This window comes from Gracilinanus agilis, chromosome 4 (assembly GCF_016433145.1).
Source record: "Gracilinanus agilis isolate LMUSP501 chromosome 4, AgileGrace, whole genome shotgun sequence".
NCBI lineage: Eukaryota > Metazoa > Chordata > Mammalia > Didelphimorphia > Didelphidae > Gracilinanus > Gracilinanus agilis.
Window position 1 is genome coordinate 250,447,188 of NC_058133.1, and position 14,091 is coordinate 250,461,278.

Below are 14,091 nucleotides of genomic sequence, written 5' to 3' on the forward strand. Positions count from 1 at the left end.
GAGAAATAAGTAACTTTCTGTTGATGCCCCTTTATAATTACCAGAGACTTATCATTTCTAATTTTTCTAGAGTTCTAGTCAAGTATAACTTATTTCTTGTTTATCTTGTGATTAGATTTGTCTAGGTCTAAAAAGGGGTAAGGTAAGGTTCCCCTGTACTATAGTTTTACTATTTGTCCAATTCCATTAACATTTCCAATAGCTATTGCCATTAGGCAAAAAGTAATTTCCTTACAGATTTTTTTTTTTTAAAACAAGCTTTATCTGGAATCATGATCACTACCTGTTTTTTAGTTTACCCAAACCAATTGTACTTTAGCCTTTCATTTTAACTATATGTGAATCTTTTGTTTCCAATATATTTCTTGTAAATACATTATCAAGATAAATTTAATTGAGTCACATAAGTGGTTATGATTGTTAGTGTCCAGTTCCTGTACTCTTTCTTCTTGTGCTTTTTTCTCTTTGCTCCCTGCCTTTTTTTTTTTTTTTTTAAAAAGAAACAAATAAGGTGGCAGTAGAGTTTATTTGACACTTGTGATCTTATAAAGTTGTTTCTGCTCTATGGAAGGTCTTGTCTTCCTTCTAGCTTGACTCTGATTCCAGGTTTTTATTTTTTTTCCCCTTAATATTCCTCTACAACACTAGAGTTTGGTTTGCTTATGACTATTCCAAAACCAAGTCTCCCCTCTCTTGCTCTATTCTTCTGTTTTTTTCCTATTTCCTTTAAAAGTTTAATGTCTTTCCACACCAATGTGTGTGTGTGTGTGTGTGTAGGGGAGCGTGTGAGGAAGATATATAATTGTGTTCAACACTCTTCATCTCACGCATCTCAATTATATCAGTGTTTTCCCCATCCTTTCTTCCAAGTGTAATTTCTTGTTCCTCCCATTTCTAGCTTCTCATGGGACTATCAAAATGGAACAAAACCATTCTTAAATCCTGTCATATTTGAGAAGACAGTTGTTTATTATTTAAATAATTCACCCATGCACAGTACCTTCCAATTGAAAAAAATGTGCCTTTCTGTGTTTTTCTTGGCTATGTTCTAACCTTTTTATAAGGAATATTTGGAAATCTATTTCCTTAAAAGTGTTTATTTCTCCTTGGCCTGGATTCCAAGTGTTTGTTGTTTAATAATACATTTATTACATTTTCTCCCCCCACCCCCAACTTTTAATATTTCATAGTCTCATGGAGTCTTTTTCTATTTGGTCCATTTTAATTTTCAAGGCATTCAAGTCCTAAATAACCACCATTTGTTCTAAGGTGTCAGTTTTCCTAGGTATTCTCTTGTTTCATTTTTTTTCTGAGGCTCTCCTAGGGATTGTGGGGTCACTCCTCCCTAAGATTTTGACCATTTCTCAGGTCACAAAGTATTTCCTAATAGAGTCTATGTTTTGTTTGGTATGCTAATCTCAGTGGCCTCAGTGTACAGGTTGGGGGGATCTGATCCTGCTCCACAGAATGGCACAGACAAGCCCTGGTTGGTCCTGAATGTGGTGACCAAGACCAGCCCCTTCTTCTATAGGAATTGTTTGTTGGCCTTGTCTCCTGCTGTGCAGGCCCAGCCTCCCAGGATGCTACTTAGGTCCCTCCTCTATTGTGCTGAGAGTTCTTGGCAGCACTGCCACTAATGTAATTTTTCCATGATGCTGTGAGAACTCTCCAGCTCTAATGAGATTCCTCACCTACTAGTGTGGGACTTATGGCTGCCTCCCTGACTGGGCTCAGCAGGCCTTCTCACTCTTTCTTTTGCTGGGAAGCTAGACTCTTTACCATGGGGCTCTAGGCTTCTCCCTTACAGGGACTCCAGGGGCCTCATGCATTGGCTGTCTAGGCCTTTTCCCCTGGTTTCTGGGCCTTCCCCAATCTTTTCTATGCTGAGCTCCTGCCTCAGGGGTCACTGTCCCTCCCAGGATGATTTCTGCCATCTTTCCACGTGTGTGCAAGGTGAAGTCTACAAGTAATTCTTATTCTTTCTAAAAATTGGCACATTTTAAAGCTTTACTTGGATGTGTGTTTGTAGGTGGTCTTGACTCCTCTGATACCTCCCCATGATAACTCTTCTTTGGTTTTATAATTGCTTCTTCTGGCACATTTTTTGTTTTATTGGAGTGTGTTCCAGATCATTGAGGCTCCTTTAGAATCTAAACACCCTGTCTTCTTCCCACAACCCCTAAATGTAGTTTTTATTATAAAATGTAATATATCCAACAAAAACAAATAAATTGAATATAGAAATGAACCCCAAGTAGAACATAATGTTCAATTTGCATTTTGATTAGAAAATAAATATAAATTTTAAAGTGATTGCTTCTGTGTTTTACTGCCATTATATATTTATATACTTATAAAGTTTTACTGCCATTGTCCACTTTATAATCACAATGTGTATATTGTTGGATAATCCTGCTATCATTGCTATATCACTTTATATAACTTTTCCATATTTTTTGTATTTTTCATATTGACTACTTTTTAAAAAATGGCACAATAGTTTCTCAATATCTCGATCTGCCACAATTTAGCCATTCCACAACCACTGAATATTATGTTGTTTATAGCTTCCCACTACTACAAATGAAGTAGCTATAAATAAATATTCATTTGTACAGTTTTTCCCCTCCCCTAGCTCTATTCTTTTGGTCATCTTGAATTGCCTTTGTAAGGATCCTTTACAATAAGCCCATCATGCAAATAAGTGCAGATGATAACAAAGATCTGTTGCAGAAATTAGGAGGTAGAGAAATTCTTTTAATAACTTAGAACCTCTAAATTAAGTCACCATACAATCTAATATTCAGTGACTTTCATCAAAGATGGGACCACAAAAAATATGTGAGAAAACAGGAATAAGAAACAAGAGGTCAAGGATTTCTGGACTATATTGTATGAAGTGTTTCATGCCTATAACTCATAAATGATATCTTTGAGAAGATAGGGGTGTGTGTGTGTGGGGGGGGTACTGCAAAAAATAAAATTATGTCTTGACAGGAGATGATTAGTTACTAAAATGGGGGTAATTTCAAAATTAGCCATATTTGTATAGTCCACCACCAATTTATTAGAGTAAAGATTAAAATCAATTCTAAAGTTCAAGAATAAAAGTGAAATTTGGGTAAAATTGAGACAACTCAATCTGACATATTTAGCTGCTAAGAAAAATGGGAAATAATAGATGTTGCTAAGTTTAACCAATATAAATCAATCAGCACAAAAGAGCCTAGAAATTGCCTCAGACAGCAAATACTTGATGTGCTTGCTATGCCTATGCATAAGAGTACCACCAACAAAATAAAATTAATTTTTAAGATTCTATGGAAGAAGGTTATAGGGGGCAGCTGGGTGGCTCAGTGGATTGAGAGCTAGGCCCAAAGATGGGAAATCCTGGGTTCAAATCTGGCCTCAGACACTTCCTAGCTGTGAGACCCTGGGCTAGTCACTTAACCCCCATTGTCTAGCCCAGTGATTCCCAAAGTGGGCACTACCACCCCCTAGTGGGTGCTGCAGCGATCCAGGAGGAGTGGTGATGGCCACAGGTACATTTATCTTTCCTATTCCTTGCTATTAAAATTAATTTCCAGGGGGCTAAGTAATATTTTTTCTGGAAAAGGAGCGGTAGGTCAAAAAAGTTTGGGAACCACTGGCCTAACCCTTATCACTCTTCTGCATTAGAATCAAGGTTTGGGTTGGGGTGGTTGAAGGAAGGTTATAAGCACTATCACTTCATAAACTACAAGAAACAGCAGAGAGGAAAAACTTTTAAAGACAGCTTGGAGAGAACCAAATCAGCAAAATCACCGTTAGGGTACTAAGGAATGAAAACTGTTAGAATAGGGCTTTTTTTTTTTTTTTTTTTTTTGGGGGGGGGGATTATTCATTGTAATTACAATCTTTAATGACTTCTACTCATTTTTTATGCTTTCCTGATATTGGCTTAATGAACTCAAGTTTTCAGACATGTTTGTAAGTATTTTTAAAACAAAGTTTGTTATAAAGTGCCTAATATAAAAATCTCCAGTAATCCATTGGGAAGCTATCATCACAGGTTTTTGGCAAATCTGTTCACATTCTATCCCAACCTTGCATTCCTTAGTGTCACTGGACTATCCCAATACTCTATTAATATGTCAATAGAAAATATGAATTATATTTGGAGCAATTTTGAAGAAAAGGTTTGTTGCATTAAATACTTTCACAGAAAGTTAGTTGATAGTTAAGGTATTCTACAATTTCAATATTTATTTTCCTGGACTGATTTATAAACTAAAATCCAGTTTATTTAATTGGTTCCTCTAGGAAATTATATTTAAGAGCAAACAAAAACATGTCAATAGATTGATCATTGTTTATAAAGATTTTTATAATAACTTTTTCCTCTGTCAAAGAACTTTGTCCCCAAACTGAATTCAATCACCACATTTAGAATTTTAACACTGCAGCACTTCTGCAAGAGGAAGTAAGAAGTGTACTAAGAAAAAAAGAAAGTTAAAGAATACTTGGACTAGAAATTGAGAATACACAGAATTGAAAGAAAATATTCTTATTACCAAAAGCAGGTTCTTATATACTCAAGAGCCCAAATGGAAGAGGGAGTTTATAAATGGTGAGGTCATACAAATATCCTTATTTGCAGATGACATCATGCTAATTGTGTAGAATATTGTAGAATTTCCTAAAATGAGATGCATAACTCAAAAAAAAGTTCAGCCCACCTATTCATACAGGAAAAAAAAAATCAAATGATAAAGAGCTGATTATCATGTGAAAATGGCATGCACGGGCACTGTGGTGTTCAATGAGTTGGGCTAGAAATGAACAAGGGAGAGGACTGAATTACTTTTGGGAAATGCAGTTCTTTAATGATCTCAAATGTCTCCCTGAAATCATTGTCTGTCTACCTTTTAAAAAACAAGATGGTGATACTGTTATGATTGGGCTAGGTTCCAAACAATTAAAAGTTGGGGGGGCACTCTAAAAGACAACAGAAAGTCATGTGGTCTATATGGGTAGACTACAAAACATCACGGAGAATTAAGCAACAGAAGTGGAATAAAGGATATTATGAAGATATAAGATAGGAGAATGTGCTCCTTTTTGGCATCCATGTCAAGATATCTAGAAGAAGGTCCTTAGACACAAACAAGACTCAAACAGAATGAGAGGGCACGGATAGGTTTTAATCTGAGACACTGAAAGAATATTCACATACATAAGCAGTTAAGTAAAATCTTAGGTTATTGGCTATATTTTGATAATATTATTATATTGTATTAAACTTGGCTTTCCTGCCTCCATGTTTACTGTGTTCCCTAGAACTGAAGTACTCTATTTTCCTTCCTCTGTGCCTAGAATCCTACCAGTTTGAAATCCAGGTAAAATTCAATTCTCATCCTCTATGAAGCCCTCCCTAAGCCTCTCAACCCCAAAGTAAACTTCCCCACCATAAATGGTTTTGTTTGAACCTCTACAAGCACTTTATTATAAAATAATCATATTATATCCTATCACAAGAGTGTAAACTATAAAGATTAAAAATAATAAAGGCTGCTATAATAATATATATTAGTAATTTAATTAAAGCCATGCTGATAGATAAAGTTATTAGACCACGCGCTTGTAAGCATTCAAAATCGCTGCTTGTAAGCATTCAAAATCGCTGCCCTCGCCATTACTGTCTCCTGTCTCCTCCCTAATCTGCAGGCCAAGAGACCACTCCCTCCTAACCCAGGAGATTATAAACTCCTCTCTTCGACTAGGCCTCCCCACACCCAAAGAACCGGAAACGGAAACCCGTTAGACCACGGGAAATGTAGTTTGGTACATTTCCCAAATTTCACTTTTACAAAGCTTCAAATCCATCATTTCATTAGGATGGGGAATTCCTACTATGCAAACTTCCTCTATTTGTGAAGCAGCTCCTCTCTTCCTGGATAGTGGCAATGGGCCCAGAAGGATTAAGTGACCTGCCCAAAGTCTCTCTCCTTAATGTAGAAGTTTTTCCAATTATGCACACCAGCCTATCCAGTACAATTCTTGTCCCCATCTTCCACAAATTTGAGCTTGTGACATTGTGAGGGTACCAGTGGGTTATCTGCTGTCCCTCACCTGAGCCACATGATGAACCCACATTGAGAGCTGAGAGAGAAAACATCAGAGAAGCTAGACCAGTGTTCTCATTTTTTAGCTGAATAAAGTGACAAGGGTTATACTGCATTGCTAAAGTCCATACAAAAAATAGCAGAACTCATATGCACTGACTCTAAATCCAGAGCTCAATAACACCACTGAGAAACCTGGAGACTGAGAGGTAGGGATGGTCTCCTCTGAGACTTGGTCCCAAGGCCTATAACATTGTGGATGATCTCATCAGTTCTCATGGATTTAATATCCATATGCCTAGACTGTACCTTACATGAGTTTCAACCTCATTATTACCAACTACCTATGAAATATTTCAAATTGGACATGCCAATAAGATCTTGAACCCACTATAACCATGAAAGCACTTATTACCTCTCTCTCTCTCTAGAAGCTCCCCTCCTCCACATCTTCATATTTCTGTCAAGTACCAACTCTTCCTCATCCCAGGTATATGATGGTTGCCAAATCTTGTTCTTCTACAGAATGACTCTCATCTCTTTACATGTACCGCCACCACCTTAGTTCAAGGCCTCATCACCTAGATCATTGCAACAGCAGTGGCCTCCCTTGTCTAGATTCTACCCCCTGCAGTTCATATTCTACTTGGATGCCAAATTGATTTTCCTTAACTGACCATGCCATTACCCTATATAAGCTCCAGTGGTCCTCCATTACCTACAGGATCAAATGAGAATTTATCTGTTTAGCTTTTTCTGGCCTCAACCTATTTTTCTGGCTTCCTAATTCATTACTCCTCCTTTCCTCCCCACAAAACTCTTCAATCCAACAACCTGCTCTCTGTTCTTCTTGCATGGACTATCACTTCTCCCCTCCTTGCCTTTGCATTAGCCATCCCTCATAAGTGGGATGTAATGTTTTCACATTCACCTTCAAGACATAGTTGCAACATGAAGCCTTTCCTGATGCTAGTTTGTGTCTACCCTCTTTTCTGTCCTTTCTTTTTTTATTATCTTTATATTTTACTCAGCATATATTTATTCATGTACTTCTCTCCCTATTAGAATATAGCAAGGCTTTATTCTTTGAATTTGCTTCTCTGATAGCACAGAGTAGGTGTTCAGCAAATACTTGAACTAAGGGTCTTATGGTTCTCCTTCCTCTTCTGGCTCCTAGAGGATTCAACACTTTCCCCCAGGTGTCACCTAGCCAATTATTTATAGAATAACTAACTAGTAGTAATTCCTAGTAATCACAGAAATCAAAGATATTACATAGTTTTAAGATTTACAAAATGCTTTGTGTTCATTTTATCTCGTTTGATTCTTGCAACAACCCTGAAGCAAATAAGCGGAGAACTCCTTGTGAAGAATTTCTCTAAACCCATTAAATTAAGATCAACTCAGCTGCAATTTAAATCTTCAAGACTTGTCTGATATGAGATTATAAATAAAAATAAATTACTTGCCCATGGTCACACAGTTTAAGAGGAAAGGCTTGTAGGGTGAGGTCTTCCTTAGTTAAAATTCTAGACTACCTTTGAATTCTCTCATTTGCATTCCTAGAGCCCAGCACATTTCTGAAATGAAAACTTTATTAGTGTTTGAAGGGGCTACAGAGCTAAGCTGACAGGGCCTTAAAAGTTCTCTCCCCCTTCTCCCCCCAATCAATACCAAATCTCTCAGCAATTCTCTCCCTCTCTGGGAATAAATGTCTTGCCAAACCTCTCAGCCTCTTCAGTATCAACCTGCCTATCGCTGTCTATGTATTTTAATATAATTCCTTGACACCTACCCAACTTTTTTTTTTTTTGAGAGCTTTTAAAATTCTCAGCCAATGGGGGCAATTGGGTGGCTCAGTGGATTGAGAACCAGGCCTAGGTTGAAATCTGGCCTCAGACACTTCCTAGCTGTGTGACCCTGGACCAAGTCACTTAACCAGCCATTGCCTAGCCCTTACCACTCTTCTGCCTTGGAACCAATACACAGTATTGAATCTAAGACAGAAGGTAAAGATTAAAAAAACAACAACAACAACAAAAAAAACAAAAACACAGCCAACTCAAAAACAAAAAAAAATTCTCTACTCCTCCACTACCAGTCTGGGAGAATTCTCCTCCACTCCAGTGTCTTAAAACAGGACTAATCATTTTTACAATCTTTAAATAAGCTTTATAATGTCTATATACATTTGTCTTCTCGGGCTGGCTCCTTACCATATTTGGGGCGGATACAGGTTCAAAATCAGGCCCTAACAGCAGCTCTCACTTTTTGATATCAATATGGACCCCAATCTATTTTCCCAGACCTCAATTTTGCAATTTTACATTACATGATCTCTCCCCTTCCGCAAAATTTAATCAGTAATAGTACTAGACTCAACATGATATGTACTGAAACCAGATCCTTAGTTCTGAGGACGTGTACCCTATCACGGTATTAAAATTTGCAAGTGTGGGGCAGCTGGGTAGCTCAGTGGATTGAGAGCCAGGCCTAGAGACAGGTCGTCCTAGGTTCAAATCTGGCCTCAGACACTTCCCAGCTGTGTGACCCTGGGCAAGTCACTTGACCCCCATTGCCTACCCTTACCACTCTTCCACCTATAAGTCAATATACACAGAAGGTAAGGGTTTAAAATAAAAAAAAAAAAAATTTGCACTCTTATCACTCAACTTTGCAAAGTCTAGCCAGCCCCTGAACTTGGCCGATGTTCATTTGCTCATTAAATCTTTGATGCTACGTCTCCAAGGTAGACCTTGCACTAGCTTAATGACAACCTCGTACTTCGCAGTCATATGTATAAGGGTTACAAAAAAGGGGAATATAAAACAACATATTTCAACACTCTCCCCGCCACAACCCGAGGCTAGATCCCGAGTAAGGGGTGTTGCTTACCAGTTCATCTGGACTGAGGACTCCAAATTGCACGCGCTTGATAGTTCGTAGTGGGCATGCGCTATCCCCAGAGGGTGGACCCCCACCGTGCATGGCTGAGGCAGGCCCGCCGCGCAGGCGCAAACCTCCCTACAAAAACCCGGCGCTGCCTCCGCCTCGGCGCCCAGTCCCCGCCGGGGCGGCCACCGGGTAAGACCTCCCGGGGTCGAGAGGAAATGCCAGCAGGCGAGGGGAGGAGGACGAAAAGGACCTGGGAAGTACGAAAAAAAGCAAAAGGAACAGGAACCTTCTCTCCTTCCCTTTTTCAGGGCTTTTACCTCCCCCCGCCCAAAAATGCTTTTAAAGGGCTAAAGGAAAATCCTTGGGACAGAAAAAGGAAATAATAAATAAGTAACCGGGCTCCTTAACGGCCGAAGCGACAGCAGTTTGTCTCTTCGCCTTCCGGGAGACCCTTCCTCGCCAACCGTCCCAGCCGCGCTCTCGGCGCTTCTGAAGAGAGCGCCCCAGAGCACCATCCTTTATAGACTCGCCCCCCCTCGCTTCCCCCGCCCCTTCCCTTCCCGCCCTCCTTTGCGCCAGGAGGCCGCAAGCGCGGGTACGTAAGGGGCGCGTGCTTTGGACGTTAAGCCTCTCTTCCGGGCCACTCGCCTTCCTTCTGGATAATGCTAAAGCGAGGTGGGGGAGGATAATCGATTGTAGCCTCCTTGTCGCTAACCTCCGCCCCTGTTCCCACTTCTTCCTCCCTTAAATATTAATCCTTCGATATTTGAAATAGAACTAGAGGATTCCGGTTTTTTCCTACTGGAGCATTATTTCATCTTCTTTGAATCGAATATACTCCCTCTCAACGTCAAGATCGAGAGTGGACTGTTCCATGAGTGCTAAAGTGGGCGAGGCCCAGCCCAAACTCCGCCCAGATAAAAACATTGCTTTGGGAGGTGGTGTCGCCCGTCTTTCCCTCCCCCCCCCCCCCGCCCACCTCACGCTAATGAATATTTAATGAATTCCGTAGATGTTTTGCCCCAGCGAGATGGCCCGGTTAATTCAGGAAGTCCGGAAGTTGGCGACTTTGGCGTCGGGGCTTCGGAGGACCAGCGAGCCTGTCCTACCTCGGTTTCGCCTGGAGATACGCGCTCTGAGGCTGGATTTCCCAACCCCTTACGACGCCAGGAAAGGCTCCGGGGCCTGTTCCAGAGCGAGATGTCCGGGCCTAGTGTACCAGATGGCCCTGCCAATAGCAGAATATCAGGAGCGGAATCCCTGAGGATCTATTAAGTGTTGAAGATATCCCAAGGAAAGGGATGGAGATATCCCAGAGGGGCTCCCTTCTATCACTAAGAACTTTTATTTTTAATAAACAGCATTTGGACAGGGATTGGTTGATCCCTCAGTGTCCCATCCCCTCCCCAACCCCAAAGCAGAGATGACACCAAGGCAGACAGTCACACTTAGATTCTTCCTTGTTTGAAGTCAACATCGTGTCCTTCCTACATACCCTTTTCCCAGCTCAATCTTTGCCAACCTACACTTCCCAATCTGTCACATTCTCTCTTTGCCTTTCTTCTCCAACCTCATGCAGTTTACTTGCCTTATTCTTCACAGAAACTGTGCCCTTCCTCCAATCTGGAAACCCCAAGTTCCATTTCCCATTTCTCCTGCTCTTTAAACCCTGACCACTTGACTACAAAAGACCCCTCCACTTTGTTCCCTAATCTTTGTTCCAGGTCTCTTTTGTCCCTTATTTTCCTTTAAACCTCTATCATCCAGGTCCTCCAGAATCATTCTTTGTTTTTCAGTAATCTTCTCAATCAACTTTCCAACATTTTGTCTTGTTCTTTGTCTCCCTTACACTAATAATACCTCTCACATACACAAGTCCCGCCCTCCAATAACTTTCTTTCCCTATGTCTCCCAACTCCCAACTTCCTACCCCACCCCATACATGCATTCACACATTTTACATACACACACACACACACACATACTACCTCATTCCTTAAAACCCTCCCTTTCCCGGTCACAACTGAGATTCTGGGCAGTGATGATGGCAATGCTACCCAATACAACTCCTGCCCCCATGATGTCAGATGGTGTCACAGTCTCACAGAGTACATAATACTGCATCATCAGTGCCACCACCACCTCAGAATGTAGCACAGCACACACCAGTGCTGGGTGGGCCTTGGTGACAGCGTAGCTGGCACATATAAAGGAAACCAGGGCTAGGACCCCAATAGCCCAGATACAGCTCCAACTCAGTGGGTCATGGGGTACCACAGGTGTCTGTAATAGGAAGAGCCCTGGCAAGGCCCCCATCACCCCTACTACACCAAAGAGAAATACCACAGTCAGTAGTCGGGAAGGGAAATCCAGGGATCGGTAAATCAATAGTCCCAGGGCAAGGGCCAGGCCACCCAAGACAGCCAACACATACCCAAGGGCTGTGTAGACTCTTGTTGATCCTTCTTGTAGGGTGCCCAACCCTGGGCCCACAATAATAAGCAAGCCCAGGGTGCTGCCAACCAGGCCACACCAGTCATAGCTACTGAGTTGCTGGCTTTCCAAACATAGGGCAAGAAGTGTAGAACAGACGGTGGAGGAGCCTTTTCGAACAGTGGCTGCATTGCCAGGAGGTACAACCAGGACAGCGCTGTAGGCACAACCAATGCTGAGGACGTTGAGGAGGGCATGGAGCCAGGCTCGATGTCTGTTACCTGCAGGCCCCAGCAGTGGACAGCCTCGTAGTTTGAGGAGCAGGGCGATGGGAAGATGGAAGAGGCATCGGCAAAGGAGAAGCTCAAGGGAGGGCAGATGGGAGGCTTGGTAGGCCATTCGAGAGAAGGGCCCCACAAAGCCTGCTGGAAGGCCTCCACCCAGCAGTGCCACAAGCAAACCTTTGGTGGCATCTGTAGGGCGGCATCGTTGGTGCCAGGGTAGGCTCTCCTCCCTTGCCTCTCCTGGTGGAGAGGGGGATGGTGATGGCTGAGTGAAGTCATCCAGGGTCAGAGAGGAGGGGCACATGGCAACCTGTGGGGGAGGGGAAATGGAAGTGGGGGGGACAAGAGAAAGCAGGAAGGATAGAGAAGAAAGGAGGGCCCTTTGGGGTATGTGGAAATCTTTAGGGTGGAGACCTTTTGGGACACAGAGAAGCCAAGGAGGGCAATAGGTGGTCCTAATGGAAGAATTCTTTCCCACCACCCACGCTCATTTTCCAAGGTCTTCTGTGATAGTGAGAAATATCAGGTACCTTGTAACTGAAAGGACTAGGAGTTGGGGGCAGAGTTTGAGTAAAAGGGAGTTTGGTACCCTGGGGGACTCAAGAGTAGGAAGGATCTAGAGGATGGAAGTTGTTGTGATGCTTTATGACTGATACATGGATCATAGATCATTGATGAAGATAGAAAAGGCAATTAAAAAGTAATGAGTTTTGCTTCCTTAGATAAGTGGGGTATGCAATATTGTGCTTTCTTGGTTTTAAGAGGGTCCTGGATGTCACATGTGTATCTGTGATGTCATGTGTGTTCCAGGGACATCTTGTGTCTTTGTAGACAATCTCATTCAAGGATATAAGTAATATATTAGATTCCTGAGTAGTGGAGGAGTTTAGGACTAGGGAAAGAAGGGAAGTTGAGCCTTATTGGGCCCTCAGACTCACCATGGTTCTCTGGACACCATAGTTTGCTCTCTGCCTTCTGCTGCTCTTCCTGGCTTCTCAGAGCTCCAGCCATTGGCATTATGACCTCAAGCTGGGGATCAAGTTCTCCCATGGAATCCTATTAGAGTGGGGGTTGGGGGGGGGCAACCCTGAGAGACAGGTGTCTTTGTCTCTGTTTCTAACCTTGGCTCATTCTATTTCCTAATATTTTTCTGTGTTTTATCAGGTTTGTTTCTAATTGTGACTCTTTTTTGTGACTGAATCTTTGAGCCTGCCTTCTAATCTCCTAAGTGTATTGTCATTACTGACCTCTAAATGTCTAAATATGTTAGATCTCTTTTTGTTTTCTCCTTGAGTTCATCAGTCTACAGAGTGTTACTTTTTATCTCTAAGTCATTTACTGCTGTTCCCATGTTTCTTGAAGGGTGAGTGTAACTTACTACCTTTCTCTTCCTTTTGAGGAGTTTTGTCGGGTCTTCTTTTTCCTATAAAACTTTACTAATACTACAATTTTTTTTATAAGCATACTTTAGCCTCTGTGTTACTAAGCTTTTAACCTCTGCACTTATTTGCTTGAATAAAATGCCTTTAGTTTCTCAACCAGATATATGGCTACTTATCCTGGAAAATGTTTGTGTGTAGATATGCATCTGAATCTGTGTACATTTTGTGCTTTAGCTGAATGGCAAGTTGTTGGGGGTTTCACTATTGTTCTGGTGTTAGAAGTGTATGGCTCAAGTTGAAATATAAAAATGTAGTGGCATAATCCTCCCACTCCTCACCATGTGAATGTTATTTTTCATTCCGTTATCTGTCCTAAAGTCACGTGTATTTCTGCCCATTTATTTTCTGTGGAACTCGGTGTTCCTTAGTAGTAATATGTATAGTTCCAAAATACAGGTAGTTTCTGTGTTCCTTGTTTGTATGACTGCAGTGCTCTTCTTTTCTGCATTTTGTATCTCCCTGGCATGGCTGTTTCTGTCCCTGATGTTGGTACATCAGGTGAACCTTGTGTTCTGTGTGTTCTTCCCTCTGCTACCCCCTTCATTATTCTATAATGTGGACCCCTTTCTATATGGAGCTGTATTCAGGTGCTTTTGTTGTGCATCTACACAAGGTGCTGCCCCTCAACATGCACCCCTTCCTGACTGGCCTAGCTTGGTGGAGAGCAGTTACTGTGGGTATTGCTGTGTAATGTTGTTAGGGGCACAGCTGTCTGTCACCACGAGTAACATGTTACATTTTCCTCCCAGTTGTAGCACTGTGTCCCTGTGCTTGTTGCTGACCCAGCGCGCTGGGGTGAGTGTGTGGGTTGTGTATGCAGAGCGGCCCCCCCCCCCAAGGCCAGGCAGCAGCAGCGGCGGTGGGGGACAGTGTGTCTGGGGAGGGGGTGTTGGGGGTGTTTCCGGGGGGAGGGGGGACCGGGGAGAGGAGGGA

The 14,091-nt window shown here is 42.0% G+C and overlaps 2 protein-coding genes across 2 annotated transcripts in view; both read right to left on the bottom strand.

The window, feature by feature from the left end:
- POLR2A (RNA polymerase II subunit A) overlaps window positions 1-9,140 on the bottom strand; it is a 33,390-nt gene extending 24,250 nt beyond the window's left edge. Inside the window, exon 1 of the mRNA XM_044675228.1 lies at window positions 9,000-9,140. Coding sequence (XP_044531163.1) covers window positions 9,000-9,092 — 93 coding nt within the window. The 5' untranslated portion in view covers window positions 9,093-9,140. The remainder of the gene's footprint in view (window positions 1-8,999) is intronic.
- Window positions 9,141-10,988: 1,848 nt separating this feature from the next.
- SLC35G6 (solute carrier family 35 member G6) lies at window positions 10,989-12,020 on the bottom strand. The gene has a single exon (XM_044675229.1). It carries the CDS (start codon window positions 12,018-12,020, stop codon window positions 10,989-10,991), a length of 1,032 nt encoding a protein of 343 aa, XP_044531164.1.
- Between the last annotated feature and the right edge of the window lie 2,071 nt (window positions 12,021-14,091).

What these genes read in the sequence shown, in the direction of transcription:
- SLC35G6 (XM_044675229.1), bottom strand. Translation starts at nt 12,020, where the DNA reads ATGTGCCCCTCCTCTCTGACCCTGGATGACTTCACTCAGCCATCACCA.